At 39.6% G+C, this 16,040-nt stretch overlaps 4 protein-coding genes across 4 annotated transcripts in view; 2 read left to right on the forward strand and 2 right to left on the reverse strand.

The window, feature by feature from the left end:
• Cbr-tir-1 overlaps positions 1 to 168 on the forward strand; it is a gene marked incomplete at both ends in the record, with an annotated part of 4,397 nt that extends 4,229 nt beyond the window's left edge. Inside the window, one exon of the mRNA XM_002647035.1 lies at positions 80 to 168. Coding sequence (XP_002647081.1) covers positions 80 to 168 — 89 coding nt within the window. The remainder of the gene's footprint in view (positions 1 to 79) is intronic.
• Positions 169 to 973: 805 nt separating this feature from the next.
• Positions 974 to 2,586, reverse strand: Cbr-rpl-3 (the record flags this gene model as incomplete). Its single annotated transcript, XM_002647036.1, has 4 exons — positions 974 to 1,237; positions 1,377 to 1,817; positions 1,866 to 2,001; positions 2,222 to 2,586. 4 exons carry the CDS (start codon positions 2,584 to 2,586, stop codon positions 974 to 976), a joined length of 1,206 nt encoding a protein of 401 aa, XP_002647082.1.
• Positions 2,587 to 3,982: 1,396 nt separating this feature from the next.
• On the reverse strand, positions 3,983 to 7,297 carry CBG03613 (the record flags this gene model as incomplete). Its single annotated transcript, XM_002647037.1, has 4 exons — positions 3,983 to 4,811; positions 4,856 to 5,298; positions 5,411 to 6,121; positions 7,238 to 7,297. The coding sequence occupies 4 exons, from the start codon at positions 7,295 to 7,297 to the stop codon at positions 3,983 to 3,985; spliced, it is 2,043 nt and encodes a 680-aa protein (XP_002647083.1).
• A 1,908-nt stretch (positions 7,298 to 9,205) lies between these two features.
• Positions 9,206 to 16,040, forward strand: Cbr-brc-1 (the record flags this gene model as incomplete). Its single annotated transcript, XM_002647038.1, has 7 exons — positions 9,206 to 9,276; positions 9,740 to 10,085; positions 10,133 to 10,373; positions 10,421 to 10,494; positions 11,850 to 12,286; positions 13,066 to 13,165; positions 15,816 to 16,040. Coding segments are annotated over 7 exons (1,494 nt in total), but the record flags the coding sequence as incomplete, so codon positions are not given.

The following is a 16,040-nucleotide window of genomic DNA, read 5'->3' on the forward strand; positions in this document are numbered from 1 at the left end:
CGCCTTCGAAGTGCGGAACTTCAAAGAACCCAAAAGCATCAACATTTTCCACCTACTAAAACCGTTTTAGTCTTTTCAGTCACACCAAACGGCTCACAAGAACGTGCTCAATCCACACGCCGAAAAATCCAATCATCCGTTTCAACCGTCTCCGATCATCGGAATTAAAGAATATTCTAGAAAAAAATCCTAGAATTCCCCACTTTTTTGTATATGTATTCGCATTTAGCCACCGGTTTTTACCGGTTTTCTCCTACCTTTAACCTCCTTTTTTTCTTCTCTTTTCCTCATCATTCAAATACACATCATCAAAAATCCCCCAAAACGTCTTTCATGTTCATGTTTTCTCCCTTCCAAAGTTTTAATATTACGAAAAACCTCAAAAAATTGTTTTACAAATAATGTTCCGAAATACTGGAAAATTCAAAGCGTAGAATCTGTGATTTCAACCCTTCCTCATGCTCCTCCAAAAAAGGCCTTTCAAATTGTATGTCAAAATAATAACTGTATAATAATACTCTCCCAAAAAATAACTTATATAAGGATCCTTTTTTTACTGTTTCCCTTCCGATTTTCACTTCTTCCTTATTAATCTGATCTCTTTTCCTTCAATCTTTTCACTTTCTATTTGACCTTATTCCTAACACTAATTTACTCTGCGACGTGTAATACTCGATCAAAACCCCAACTCAGGAATACACACTCATTTGCAATCATTCAATGTTTCAACTTTAAATGATTGGCTCTTTCAAATTGTGAACTCTTTTTTATCATTTATTGTATGCCGGGTCAGTACCCCTTAATTCCAGATTTCTATTGCCCCCTTCAGTTTGTTAATAAATAACATTGGAATAACTTGTTGCTCGCACAAGCCAGAAGAACTCGAAGATTGCCGATAGGAAAGACTCTGAAATGAGAAAGAATGACAGAAGATATTAACAATAACAATTTATTTTTTGTAACAATTACAAATTTAAGCCTTGTTCTCAGCCTCGGCAAGGAAGTCGCGCTTGAGTTTTCCCATGAAAGCACGCTTCTCGGCAGTGGTCTGGAAGCGACCATGTCCGGTCTTGGATGAGGTGTCGATCCACTTGAGGTTGATCTTCTCGTGGGCGACTCTCTTGGTCTGAGTGATGAGGGACTTGCGGAGGGTGATGAGGCGCTTCTTTGGTCCGAGGATGGCTCCACGGAGCATAACGTAGTCCTGGTTGACAAGTCCGTATCTTGGGAATCCTCCCTGAAAATTTCACTTTGGGTAAAATGTGGTATAGGTTATTTGAGATTAAAGTAGTTCTCAGATAAAACTAGTCGCCATACAGAGTACGAATTGCAGACATTCTCTTCATCGAACTAAAAAACTTGAAGGGAAAACGAACCATTGGGTTGATGGTCTTCTGGGTAAGATCGAACTCGGTGGATCCGTTGTTCTTTCCTTCCTCGGTGAGAGCAGACTTTCCGATACGGTAGATCTTGTTGTTGATGATGGTTCTGTGGTGGAATCCCTTCTGTCCAGCGCGAGCGACGGTGAAGGCGACGCGGGATGGATGCCAGGCTCCAATACAAGCGACCTTGCGGAGACCCTTGTGTGTCTTGCGAGGAAGTTTCTTGGTGTGCCATCTGGAGGTGACTCCCTTGAATCCGTGACCCTTGGTGACTCCGATGGTGTCGATCATCTCGTCTTGAGAGAAGACGGTGTCAACTTGGATTTGCTTCTCGAGGTGCTCGCGAGCCCAGTCGACCTTCTGCTCGATGGTTCCTCCGTTGATTTGGATCTCAACGAGGTGAGCCTTCTTCTGGCGACGGCGAAGGATCTTCATCTGAAATTCAGAACACTGGTAAAAATTATAATTGTTTTCAATTCTTACCTGAGTGTGAGCGATCACTCGGATGGAAGAGCAGTACTTCTTCAGCTTGGCGAAATCAGCCTCGATGAGCTTCTTTCCGTCCTCGTCTTGCCACTTCTTGGCGTACTTGGTGAAAGCCTTCTTCTTAGACTTGGCCCTGTAGGTTTCTACGATTACGAACGAAATGCCTTTCAGCGTACAGGACGCCGTAGCCACTCTGTTCGTTGTCCTTCATACACATTAGTGCAGCGGAAGGCAACCGATTCAGAAACGCGACTGCAAATACAGACTTGGAATCACGGAACCATTAAGAGTTAGGCCAGCACCAATATACACCACATACACATAATGAAGATGAAATCTGAAATCAAACTAACCAGTTGCTGTAGAAGCGACGGCGAGCCTCCTCGGACAAGTGCTCGGCCCAGATGGTGGTAAGAGCACGTGGTCCTTGTGGGGTATCGATGTATCCGGTGACTCCAGCGATGACCATTGGTGGGGTCTCGATGATGGAAACAGCCTCGACGACCTCCTTCTTGTTAACCTTGGATCCTGGCTTATCGACATCACGGACGATATGGGTCATACCGGCCTTGTATCCGAGGAAAGCAGTCAAATGGATTGGCTTGCTAGCGTCATCCTTTGGGAAAGCCTTTATTCTTCCACGGTAAGTACGGGAGCGCTTCTTTGGGGTGAATCCCATGTGTCCATGTCTCGGAGCCGAGAATTTTCGGTGAGACATTGTTGTACCCTGCAAAACAATTATTTAGAAGTCGAAAAAATCAAGAGCAGGAACACGAAAATTGAGGCGCGACAGTTGACTGAAATACTAAAAAAATAGGTGAAAACCTAATTTATTTTTCGAAAATAATTTAACTTTAGGCTCATCAAAAAAATACATGCATTTGTATTGTACTGTATTGTATTTATTACGTAAAAAATACGTGGAAGAATAAAAAGAAAAAAGAATGAAAAAGATTTTTTCCTGAAATGAACCACAAAACAGAGTAAAAACTGCTGAAATCATTCTAGTTTCGCTAGAAACCGAAATTCAGTCGAAATTTTGAGAAAAATTCACAAAAAACGGACAACTTTCAACAGGAAAAAGAACTGAATCGAAGTTTAGGCCACAAAGTCGCGAGTTTTTAGGTATACACTCCGCCGCACACTTCTGCGTCGACGAAACGCACAAACACGCTTTTACCGTAGTGGCGCGGAGAGAGAAATGCGCGCGCGTTCAAAAACAAAAAGACGCAGAGAAAAATTCGGTGATTTTCTAACATTCCGGAAAAAATAAATTCATGAAAATGAAAAAATAATAATTTTCGAAACGAAAATTGTCATAAAATTAAAAAGATTCGGATTTAAACCTAAAAAAACTTTCTATAGACTTTAATAACCGAAAGGAAACATCTTAACTTCATCATTTTTCTCTTTTTTAGCACGAAAATGAGAAAAACTGGAATATTTGTGTATTTTTCGATGCTATCCAGAATTTTTACTACCATTTTTTTGACAAGAATTTACGATAATTTCCCATTTGTAGACAACTTTCCTGTAAGAATTTTTATGTAGTTTTCGATGATTTTTCTCTTTTTCTGCGATTTTCAAAAATTTTCGGAACGGAATTTCGAAAATTTCGACTATTTCCTATTTCGGAAGCTCTTTTCGGAGTCCAAATTTGATTTTTTCGGAATTGAGCTTCTAGAACTACGGTGTGTTTAAAGGCGCACGCAAAAAGCTTCCTTGTGAGTATCGATTGGAATTCCCTAAATTGTTTATTGCAGTTTCGAAATCGGTTTTTGTCAATTTTTCCGACTTCGTGATGGGAAAATGGGATTTCAAAATATCCCGAAACTCTTAAAATCCTGAAAAATTCAGAAAAAAAAAAATCAAATTTTGTCGAGCTGAATCATTTACTTTTTCGTTTTCAGGGATTCAAATAAATTACTGACAAGAGAGACACTTTCAGAGACACTGGAATTAAATTCTACACATGCGAGAAAAAATTTTAAATACAGTCATGTAAACGGGGGGCGAGTTAATGCTGACAGTTACAATGAAACGGGGAAAATAGTGATTATTACAGGACTAAAACAGTAAAAGCTCATTTTTCAAGAATGTCAAAATTTGGAAGTTTATGCTCTCGCAGAACGTCCAGAAATGAGTTGCTTGATGACAGACTCGTCGACGAGGGTGGTGGTGTCGCCGATGCCGCTCTCCGATCCTTCAGCAATCTTGCGGAGGATTCTACGAGTGACCTTTCCAGAGCGAGTTTTTGGAAGTCCTGGAGCCTCTTGAATGACATCTGGCACAGCCAACGCTCCAATCTTCTCACGAACCATCTTCTTCAACTCGGCGACTAGCTTCTCGTCGATCTTCTCTCCCACATTCAGCGTGACAAAAGCGTATGGGAACGATCCTTTGATATCATGGGGAGCAGCAACGACAGCAGCCTCGGCTACCTTCTCATGAGCAACAAGGGCAGACTCGATCTCAGCAGTAGATAGAAGATGTCCACTGACGTTCATGAGATCATCAACACGTCCTGTGATCCACAAGTAACCATCCTCGTCACGTCGGGCACCATCTCCAGTGAAATAGTATCCGTTGAATGGAGCAAAGTAGGTCTTGACGAAACGTTGCTCATCTCCATAGATACCTCTCATCATTCCTGGCCAGGCACGATCGAAACACAATGATCCCTCTCCTGGTCCCTCAATCACACGTCCTTCAGCATCTAGAAGAACAGGAGAGGCACCGAAGAATGGCATAGCGGCGGCTCCTGGTTTCATTGGAGTCGCTCCTGGAAGGCAGGTGATCATATGTCCTCCAGTCTCAGTTTGCCAGTAGGTGTCGACAATGGAGACATTCGAAAGTCCAACCTTCTTGTACAACCACATCCAGGCGGCTGGATTGATTGGCTCTCCAACGGTTCCGATAACCTTCAGGCTTTTTCGGGAAGTGCTAAAAAGAACAAATTAATACTGAACCCCAGAATTCTAGATTACCTTTCAAGCCACTTATTTCCGAGAGCCATCAGAGCACGAGCGGCAGTTGGTGACGTGTAGAGCTTGGTGACACCATACTTATCAACAGCATCCCACATTCTAGAAGGCGTCGGATAGGTCGGCACACCCTCGTACCAGATTCCCTTGAGACCGTTCATGAGAGGGCCATAGAGCAAGTACGAGTGTCCGGTGATCCATCCACAATCGGCGGTGCACCAGTAAACGTCGTCGTCTTTGGCGTCGAATGTGTACTTTGTAGTGGCGTATGCATATGTCATGTAGCCGGCCGTCGTGTGTTGGATTCCTTTTGGTTTTCCTGTGGAGCCAGATGTGTAGAGCAGGAAGAGAGGGGATTCAGCGTCCATCCATTCTACGGGAGAGTCTATGCCAGAGCACTTTTGCATTTCTGTTTCGTATACAAATGTGATTTCCGAATAGTCCGCCTGGAAAGAAATAAATAATTTCAAATAATACTATTATTGGGTTTAAAAATCCCCAAAGAACCGAAAAAATGGGCTTTTTAGCCCCAGAGCCTTAAAGTAAATCAAATTTTACTTTTGGAAGTTCCACTCCATCCGGCTTCGTCACTCGCTTTAAATGCTCCACCATAATGACAGCTTCCACTTTGACGTCTTCTTGAGCGGCAAGTGCCACAGCTGCATCCGCAATTGACTTCAGCCCAATCGGCTTGGCACCACGGAACACTCCATCAGCTGTCACCACTACTCTACAACGAGCGTCGACGACGCGAGCAGCAAGAGATTCAGCAGAGAAACCGGCGAAGACAACAGAGTGCATTGCTCCGATACGTGCGCATGCTAACATAGCAACGGCGAGTTCCGGAATCATTGGAAGGTAAAGAGCAACGACGTCTCCGCGTTGAACACCGTGAGCACGAAGAACTGCCGAGAATTGGACAACTTGTGCGTGCAACTCTTTGTAGGTCCATGTGGAGACGTCAGATGGCTCGTTTCCTTCAAAGATATAGGCGATTTTGTCTCCCAGTCCTCGTTTGATATTTCGTTCCAAGCAGTTGTAGGAGATGTTTGTCTTGGCGCCATCCATGAATTTACAGTAGACTGGCCCAGCTTTGGCGTCGAAATTGTACTCAAGTCCTTTGGATGTGCCTTGCTCGAAGTGAAGGTCAGAGGCAACGTTGCGCCAGAAACCATCAGCATCGTTGATCGAGGTGCGGTAGAGGTCGTGGTAGTTTTGGAGGCCAGAGCAGTGGGCACCGGCGAGAAGAGGTGCTGGCGGGTTGAAGATCTGAAAGAAGTTATTGGGTTATTCGGGTTTCTAGCTGGCCTAGGAATCCAAAATTGAAGATTCTTGGCCAGTGTCTGATTTCGGGAATTCTCGACTGTTTTAGGTATCTTATGATGGCCTAGAAATCCAATTTCGAAATTCTAGACCATTATGGGAATTCGGTGGTCTAGAAAAGCAAATGTCGAGATTCTAGGCCATCATGTGAATTCAGTGGCTTAGAAATCCAATTCTAGGCCACTGCTTGATTTCGAAGAATCACGACCGTTTTAGATATCGTGTGATGGCCTAGAAAACCTAATTTCTAATTTCTTGGAAATCATGGAAGTTAGGTGGTCTAGTTATCCAAAATTCGAGATTCTAGGCCACTGCTTGATTTCTGAGATTCACGACCGTTTTAGATATTGTATGATGGCCTAGAAACATAATTTTTCAATTTCTAGTCCATCATGGCAATTCAGTGGCCTAGAAATCCAAGATTCGAGATTCTAGGCAACTTTTTGATTTTAGGGATTCGAGACCATTCTAGACATCGCCAGATGGCCTAGAATTCAAATTTTCCAACTTCTAGGTCATCATGGAAACTCGATGGCCTAGAAATCCAAAATTTGAGATGCTAGGTCATCATGAGAATCCGGTGGTCTAGAAACCAAAATTTCCAAATTCTAGGCCATCATGGGAATTCAATGGCCTAGAAACCTAATTTTTCAATGTCTAGGTCATTATGAAAATCCGGTGTCCTGGAAATCCAAGCTTTGAGATTTCTAGGCCATCATGTGAATTCCGTGGCCAACAAATCCAAAATTTTAAATTCTAGGTCATCGTTGGATTTCGGGGCCATTCTAGACCAATCTAGACATAGAAGAATGGCCTAGAAACCCAAATTATCAATTGTTAGGTCATCAAACGTCAGATTTTGGCCTAGAGACCCAATTTTCGGATTTCTAGGTCGCCAAGTTCCAGATTTTTAAGGGTTATCGGCGTTCTTTTTTTGGAATTTGGCGCTATTTTCTGGTTTTACAAGCACTAAAAAATTGAAATGTCTAGTTGAAATTTTTGGGTCAATGGCGCCAAACTCAAAAAAAGTGTTAGATGCTCCAAAACCCAACGAATCCTTACATCCTCATCCTGCCCATCCTCTCCATTGGTAAGGTTGAATTTGACGCGAACGTCCGACATGTCGAAGGCTGCAAAAATGAATCATATCAAGGTCACCTCCTAGTGCACACAAAGATAAAAAAAAAGATAAGAAAATGCGGGAAAAAGGCGTGAAAATGGCGCCATATAAGGTAGAAAAGGTGGGGGCAAAGAACAGAATGGGGAGCTGTGAGAGAAAAATGGAAAAAAAGAAGAAAAAGGGAGAAGAATTCTAGAAAAACTGAAGGCAAAACTCAATAATAAAGGGAAGGAGACGGCGGGAATTTAATTTTGTGTTCTTTTTCTTCGTTTATATTTGGTTTTGGTACCGTCTGGTTTCCAGTAAAGTCACGTCAAATTTGTCAGCCGTTTTTTTTTGTAGATGACTTTTGCAGCGTGTTCTCTGATACGAGAAAAAACGAAGAACGATCAGTGTGTCTCGTTGATCAATGGGGTCAAACGGTTGGGAGAGAAAAAGGAGAGGGAAAAAGAACTTTGACAATAGAAGAAAGATAAATAAAAGTGGACTTTGTAGGGGCAGAATGTCTTTGTTTTGAAACGATTTAATGGTTTTAAATGGTTTGGGTGGTTTATTGATGTCGGGTTCGATGAATCAGAAGATAATTTTGAAACGAAAAAGTAGGTCAAAAAGGTTTGTGAATCTAAATAATTCGAATTTTTTTGTCGAGCTTACTTAGAATTTTACTTCTATTTTGTTCTAGGAAAATGGCAGCGGAATTCATCTGAATTTTTTTTTAAACTTAATCTAATTTTCTGTACTTTGTCTCTCATTTATTTAGATTATCATCTGCAAAAACCACAGAACATTGTCTTCTTTCTTTTGAAATATTGCGAATAAAAAAAAAGAATTTTCAGAAAAAAATTCAGACCGCCGGGATTACTGTAGATGTCGTGAGATTAAATGCAAAGAGTGCGAACACCGAGACAACAAATTGCACGAATTTGAGATTTCCAGCTTTTTTTTCAATTTTTAACTCAAAAATTTTGTGTTAATGAATTTCCAAATTTTTTAATAAATTCTTTTTGAAAAATTACATAATATATTTTGTCTTTTTCTTTGAAATATCACGAAAAATTAGACTCCAGAAAAGTTTTACACCGCCGGGATTACTGTAGATGTCGTGAGATTAAATGCAAATTGTGCAACACCATCATAACAAAATGCACAAATTCGAGATTTTCAGCGATTTTTTTTTCAATTTTTGACTTTTTGAAGCTTCTCAACAAATGTTTTCTTTGTAAATTTCAATTTATATAACAAAAGTTGCAGAAAAACGCTGCAAACTTCTGCAAAATCCGGCTTATTTGCTCGAAAAAGTGCAGTAATTTAGCGATTTTTCAAAAATGAAAAATGTCATTTTTGCAAAAAAGGAAAAAAAATGATACAGCAGCTAAACTAACTAGAAGTTGAGCCGGAAAAAAACTCTTTGAAAATATCCAAAAACAAAAAAAAAACGAAGAAATCGGAGCCGAAAAGAAGCTTTCAAGCAGAAAATATTCTCACAAAAAAGAAAAAGAAAGAAAAGACAGAATAAAAAAGAAAGCGTCGTTTTTGCGCACTCCTCCTCCTTTTCTTCTAAAGTCTTCCCTCTGGATTTTGGAAACCCCCTGGAGGTACGAGAGAGTGTTAAAAAACAAGAGAATTAGAGAGTAGCTGAGGAGAAGCGCCCGAGAGAGGCTGCTTGGGGACAGCCGAGGCACCGACTGAAATATAGGCACCGAATGAGAGGCGGGGCGACTTCTCCCTCCGTTTCGACCACGCCCCTTTGGCATTAGAGCGCGCTTGCGATGAGTGTTCTTTGATGCAAGCGCGCGGAATTTGAATTGTGAAATTTTGCTAAAACGCCGATTTTCAGCTTCTTTTCTTTGATTTTTTTTTGGGAAATAAATCATGAAAATGAATCATTTTGAATATATTTTTTATTTCAGATGTCAGAGTTCGCATCTCGAATCGTAGAAGTCGTAGGAAAGCTACAAAAAGAGCTGAGATGTGGAATTTGGTAAGTTTTTATCGAAAAATCGAAGAAATTACAGTTTTTTTGTGATATTCAGCAATTTTCGCATTTATTTTCTGACCTATTTTTCGATGAGCTTCATCGATATTGAATTCCCAAAAATCCGAAAAATTGCAAAAAATCGCATAAAAGTTGAATTTATGTTCTCAGTTTCTCTATAAAGTTTATAGATTTTAGCATTTTTTAAAACGAAAATCCGACAAATCACATAAAAACAGTAAAAAATATTCGAAAAATCGGGGAAAATCGCAGGAAAAATTTCAAAAAAACAGATTTTTCGACGAATTTCATCGATTTTGCACTTTTCTTGAAAACAAAAATCCGAGAAATCGCAATAAAAAAAATAATAATTCATCGGGAATTTGAAAAAATATAAGCTCCGTCCACTTTTGAATTCTAAGCCGCAACACATTGAAATCAAACCAAGGTCTTTAAAAACTATTTCCAGCTGCTCAACATTCAAAGACCCAGTCCACGCCACCTGCCATCACAGCTTCTGCCGATCTTGCCTAGATTCCTGCTTCCAGCGAAAACGAAAAGTCCAATGCCCAATCTGCCGAACAATTCTGGACAAACGAAGCTGTCGAGACACCTTTCAAATCACACACGCCGTGCAAAACTATCTAAAACTCGCGGAAGCTTTCAAGCAAGATATTGAAAATATGAAGACGTTTCGAACATTACCACCTGAAAAGGCGTTCTTGGAGAGTCAAATGCCACTGGACGTCACTATTATCCCAGAAAACGATGGAAAACGATGCGCTCCGGAGTTTGCGATCCCCTTGTTGCCGGCGGTAGGGATGGAAAAATGGCGCTAAATTTGAAATTTTGGGATTTGCAGAGACGAAAAAGAGCAAGCAAACCTGCAGAACCATCTACCTCCGATCCTCCCACTGAATTCAGCGTTTTCGCTGTGCCAAAATCGCCACCGAAGAAAAAGTCAGTGCTTGAAAAGCCTGAAAGGACTGAATCTAAAGCCACGCCACCAAAAAAGATAGATTCTGGAACTACAACAGATCCTTTGAAAGTCCAACTTGCCGAACTGCAAGCGCTGGACATACAGGAATATATAGACGCCTTCCGTCCGTTTTATACCATTATTCTCGTTAATTTGAGCTAATTTTTGCAGAGCAATGCGGCGAGGACGATGAGATAGATGCACTTTTCAAAGTGATGCCAACATTGAGAACGTTTATTCGAAAGGTTGGGAATTTGAGCTAATTTTTGGTGGAATGATCATGAAAAATCGGGAAAAACGAGTGAAAAATAGCCGAAATCTGCTGAAAAATCACCTTGAAAATTCAAAAACATACTTGCAACGGGCCGGGTTTTCAGAAAAAAAATTTTCTGTATTTTCAAAAAAACTTTTGGGGTCAATAGAAAAAAATGGACAATTTTTCTGTCAAGTAAAAAATTTTTCAAAATAAGAGTGCCCATACAAAATGATTTTTTCACAAAAAATTTTGAAAAAATGTCTGAAATTTCAAAAAAAATTCAAATTTGGAGAACCCGGGCCCTGATTTTGCAAGTATGTTAAAAAACACAACTCCCAACCCTGTTTTTATCCTTTTATCAGCTTGCTTTTATATATTTTTTTAGTCCTTTTCCAGTAAAAAATTATCCAGAACCTGTGCATTTTTCTGTGCGGTGTACGGTACCACGCTTGCGTACCGTACACCACACCGTTCGCGCAACAAGGAAAATTGGCGGAAAACTCAAATTTTCAGTTTTAAATCCGAGAATTTCAGAGTTTTGGCATACATTTCAGCTAATTTGTGATGGAAGGAGCATTAAAAATCAAAATTTAGATCGGAAAATCTACTGAAACTAGCCAACATCCGCGGAAATTATCTAAAAATTCGAAAAAGTTCCTCTAAATTTCAGACTAAAAATTAAACGACAATTTTCATTAGAGCAACTCTCAGCACTGTTTTCTATCCTTCCTTAGCTTTGGAGCTCAAAATTTTCAGTCTGACTTCGATTTTCAGATTTTTAGCTTGCAAAACTTCCAGCACCTCCCACACCCATTGACAGTAACCCAGACTCCTGGAACCTCACAGAAATATTCTTTTCTCCTGTTTTTACGATTTCAACCCCGAAAATTCGATTTTCCGACGGTTTTGAGCATTTCCGACGAGCTTAAAATTTTTTTTGGAAATTTCGCAATTCTTCAGAAATTCCAGATTTTCAGCAAATCTATCGATTTTACTGGGCTGTCTTGTCCAAAATATAGAAAACACCAAAAATCGAATATTTTAACGAAAATTCAGAATTCGCCGATCAGTTTCAGGCGAGCCAGATATTTCGCAATAGTTATAGTCTTGGAGCATCTGAGTGATTTGGCGAGTTTCAAGAGAAATCCTTGGGTGTAGTATTAAGCCTATCAATGAGCTATAAAACCTGAGTCGTTGAGTTTTTAGCGCTAACTGCATAGGCTCAAAAAGCTTGGGCCAAAACAATATCTAAAATATGGAAAAAAAAATTTCTGCGGTTTTCAGCGATTTTCATCTATCTATGATTGATTTTCACCCTTCTAATAGAGATTTTACCATTTCCAGAACGTCAACCAAATCATCAACAAGCTTTGCGTCACGATTCCAGCCACTGAAAAACGAAAATCCGACAAGCGAGTCTCGTTTGCCAGCAGTCAGGAGCTTGAGCAGCATCGGTATCCGGATCCAGTAGAATCTGTGGAAACTGTGCTAGACGAACCAGTGGTGATAAGGCCGAAGCCGAAATCAGCAGAAGGAGAACAGGATGAGGTTGTGGAGGATTCAGAAGGAGAGGACGATGGAGATACACAGGATATCGCAGAGATTACTCAAGTAGGCTTTAAATCACTGGAGCTAACCAAATCACTAGAATTTTTCAGTTCACGGAAGGCGACGACACCGAGAAGGCGGTTCAAAGCGAGGCGGATCGAGTGGACGAGGAGCTCTCCAGGCTGCCGAAGACGATCGTCTGCTCCAGAATCCATAACGATCGGGACGAAGTAGTGGGCTTGATTGCATGCTAGAGATTAGGCATTTTAATTGAGTTTTCTAGGAGCTCCTCTCGGATTTCTACAATAGGTTCCTGTCGAATTCGTGTCGATTCTCGGAGCAAGTCGATGAGCATACGACGCATTTGGTCATGATGAACAGTGGCGAGTAGTTAGCAAATTAAAAAAAAAACAAGCTGAAAATTTTGATTATCGTTGTCTGAGAGAAATAATTTTGATAAAAATATCGTTACATATTCCTAAAAGCTCATGAACGAGCTACTGTATTTTTGAGGCCTATTTTCTCAATTTTTGACGATTGTCATCATTTTTTTGATGTAAATCGGGAAAAATAAATAAAAAATTGAAAAAAAAAATCATTTAGCTCAAGGAATACTATAGAACTTTGAGAACTTCGGAATTTTGGGAATTTCGGAGTTTCGGGTTTTTTGAATTCTGGAGTTATGAGAATTTTGTAATTTTGGACTTCAAGATATTTAGGAATTCTGGGGACTTCGGAATTTTGCAATTTTGAGAACTTTGGAAAGTTTTGGAATTTTATTTTGAGGATTTTGAGAATTTCGGAATTCTGGAATTTAGAAGCGTTGAAGTTTTGAGAATTTCGAAACTTTCGGAATTTTGTAATCCTGAAATTAGAGGTCGAGTTTTGGACCGCAATTTGCCGTGGTGGTGTTTGCAGAAACTACTGTACTGGAATTGGTTTGTACAGTAATCGTTCTTCAAACACCATCACATCAATATGCGGTCCCAAAGCTTCCAGTAGAAATTTCCAGTAATTTAATAAAAACAACTTTCAGACGATCGTGTAATTCCGCAAAAATCGCTAGCCTACATCCAAGCGATCGCTCGAAAATGTATCATCGTTGGACGCGAGTGGTTCGTCGAGTGTCTTCGAGTTGGGCTCTTGTTGCCTGAGGTAGTTTGAAAATTTATAAATTTATGCGAAAAAATTCAGCTTGAAGTACCCAAAAAAGACCCAAAAACTATCTCTAATTCACACCAATTGACCTACAGTAACCCTTCAATAATTGAACATTTCATTTTTTTTTTACTCGGAAAGTTTGAAAATAAACAATATTTTTTTGCCATGAAAATCGTATGGATTTCCGTAAAATTTTGGAATTTCCGGAGTTTTAGAGAGCCCCTTTAATACAGGTTTTGTTACAGTGTCTCTCTCAATTTTCTGATTGTTCAATGTTTCCTTTTTACCAAAATTCCAAGCTCCTTTTCCATAGTCTCACCAGTTTTGAATGTTCCGATAGAATGGTCGATTGTGAACTGATAACCGTGATAAGTGTGCGATCTATGCTTCTAATCACACCTCTCCTGATTCGTATTCACGTGATACCTGGAGTACCTGGGGAGGCTTTGAAAATGGGGAAGAACTCAGAAAACACTCAAAAAACTGTTCATTGGGAAGTTCTTTGGGGTAATATTTGGGTTGTTGGTGATTTCTGGAAGAAGAGAAAAAACTGATAATTTTGATTGAGAATAGAGAACGGGGAGAAATTGTTTCATTGAATTCCAAAATACCGAAATTTTTCAAATATAAACAACCGAAATTGAGAGGAAGAACCTTCTAGAATGGCGAACTCTGAAAAAGTGGGGTTACTGTAGTTTCAAATATTGAAAAAAAGGTCTAAAAAATCTGAAAAATCCAAGAAATTTGCAATTTGATATTTCCTGATGCTTCCAACCTCAAAAAAATTCGAAAAAATTGAAATTTCAGAAAATCTCGAGTAAATTCAAAAATCTAAGAAATCATTCCGAAATAAAACCGAAAAGTCTAAATTCCAAAAAATTTGAAATTTCAAAAATCTTAAATTTCGGAATTCCACAAATTAAAAAAAGTTCCTGATGCTTCTGAAAGGAAAAGGGTATAATTCAAATATAGCCCCCTACCTCAATATGACCCCCACTTTATAAACAACTATAGTAGAGCCCCCCACCAGTACAAAAATGGGTGGGGGCTCTACTGAGGTGTGGGGGGCTGAAGTTGAATTGGTTGATTAAAGTATGACCCCCACCAGTACAAAGTGGGGGCCTATACTTGAAGAACCTGGTATTCTTAAAATATGGCCCCCACCCCTTCCTGCCTTCTTCAATTAAAGGCCCCCAACCATTCAAAAATACCATTTTTTGGCCTAAGTCCCCACCATTTTTTGGCCTAAGTCTGAATTTTAGAATGTTTTAATTTTGGAAGTTCTGATAAGATATAGCTGACAAGTATTTTTCAAAAAAAGTTCTCAAGAAACAAGGAAAAATGATGAAAAATGACACAAATTCCGAAAAAATCAAAGAAAAATTAAAAAAAAAAAAAAAGTTCAAAATTTGCATCATGACGGTTACACACAATAAACTACGCAAAAGTGTGGGTCTATAATTGAATGGGTGGGGGGTTTTTATTGAATTGGAATGGACCATTTAAAAGTGGGGGTCTATATTTGAATTGGTGGGGGAATTATTTTGAACTGTTCCAAGTGTCTAGATTGTTGGAGGTGGGGTGCTCTACTATGGTTCATTTTGGGGGGCTATACTTGAATTGGGGTGGGGGCTATATTTGAATTCAGCCAGGAAAAGTTGAAAAATGGAAATTTTTAAAAATCTCTGAAAATCTAAAAGTTCGACTAAATTCAAAAATTCGTAGTTGCATGCGGGCCGGCTGATAACTTGTCTCTAAAACGAGATATTCAGACGGTTTTGGTACCAAACGATGCATCTCAACAGGGCCCATCACGCCTGTATCATTCGAGCCGGATTCCGGTCCGATAACATGTCGAAAAATGTGTTTGAATGATAATTTTCAAACTTGACAAAAAACAGATTTTTTCTCATTCAAACACATTTTCGACATGTTATCGGATCGGAATCCAGCTCAATTGGTATGTGCGCGATGGGACTTGTCGAGATCTATCATTTGGTACCAAAATCGTCTGAATATCTTGTTTTGGAGACAATTTATCTGCCGGCCCGCTTGCAACTATGCAAAAAATCTGATTAACCATGAAATAAAAATCTTTATTGTAAAGAACCCGAAATTCGAAAAAATTCTGAAACCAAAAAATCAATCTTTGAATTCAAAAAAATCCGCAAATCCAAAAATAAAAATTATTTTACAATCGAAATTTTTTCCAGGCCGACTACACCATAACCAAGTGTCTCTCGACGATTTCTGCCCAAGTACCACCTAGAAACGGAAAAGATATCGGTTGGCTTCGAGCGAGGAACGATGAGCATGGCAAGCTTTTCGATGGATGCCGCTTTATGATACTTCGAAAGTTTACGAAGAGCAAGCATTTCGATTATAAGGTATTCAAGACTATTACTGTTTCGAAAACTACCGTAACCTAAAAATATTTATATTTCATCGATTTTTGTTATAGAAAAAATTGACATTAAACACATCAAATCCGAAGAAATAGATCCGGAAAATTATAATGTTCTTAGATTACTGCAGTTGTCGTTGTAGGGCCTTCGGCCACGACTCTCATGATAATCCTTGTTTTATCTTTCATAATTTCAGCACCTCATCGAACTGGTTCAACTGTGTGGCGGCGAGATACTGAGCAGTTATGAGAATCAGAAGCCGGAAAATCTGTACATAATATTCTCGAAAAACTCGGAAGCAATCGGTGAAGCACGCAACATGAAGGCTCTGTACAACTGTCAAGTGCTCACAATGGAATGGGTTTTGGATAGTATCAGCGAGTATTCGAGACTTCCAACGGAGACGTATCAGGCGGTGGAT

Source organism: Caenorhabditis briggsae, assembly GCF_000004555.2.
Source record: "Caenorhabditis briggsae complete genome, chrIII, whole genome shotgun sequence".
In the NCBI taxonomy this organism is placed as follows: domain Eukaryota; kingdom Metazoa; phylum Nematoda; class Chromadorea; order Rhabditida; family Rhabditidae; genus Caenorhabditis; species Caenorhabditis briggsae.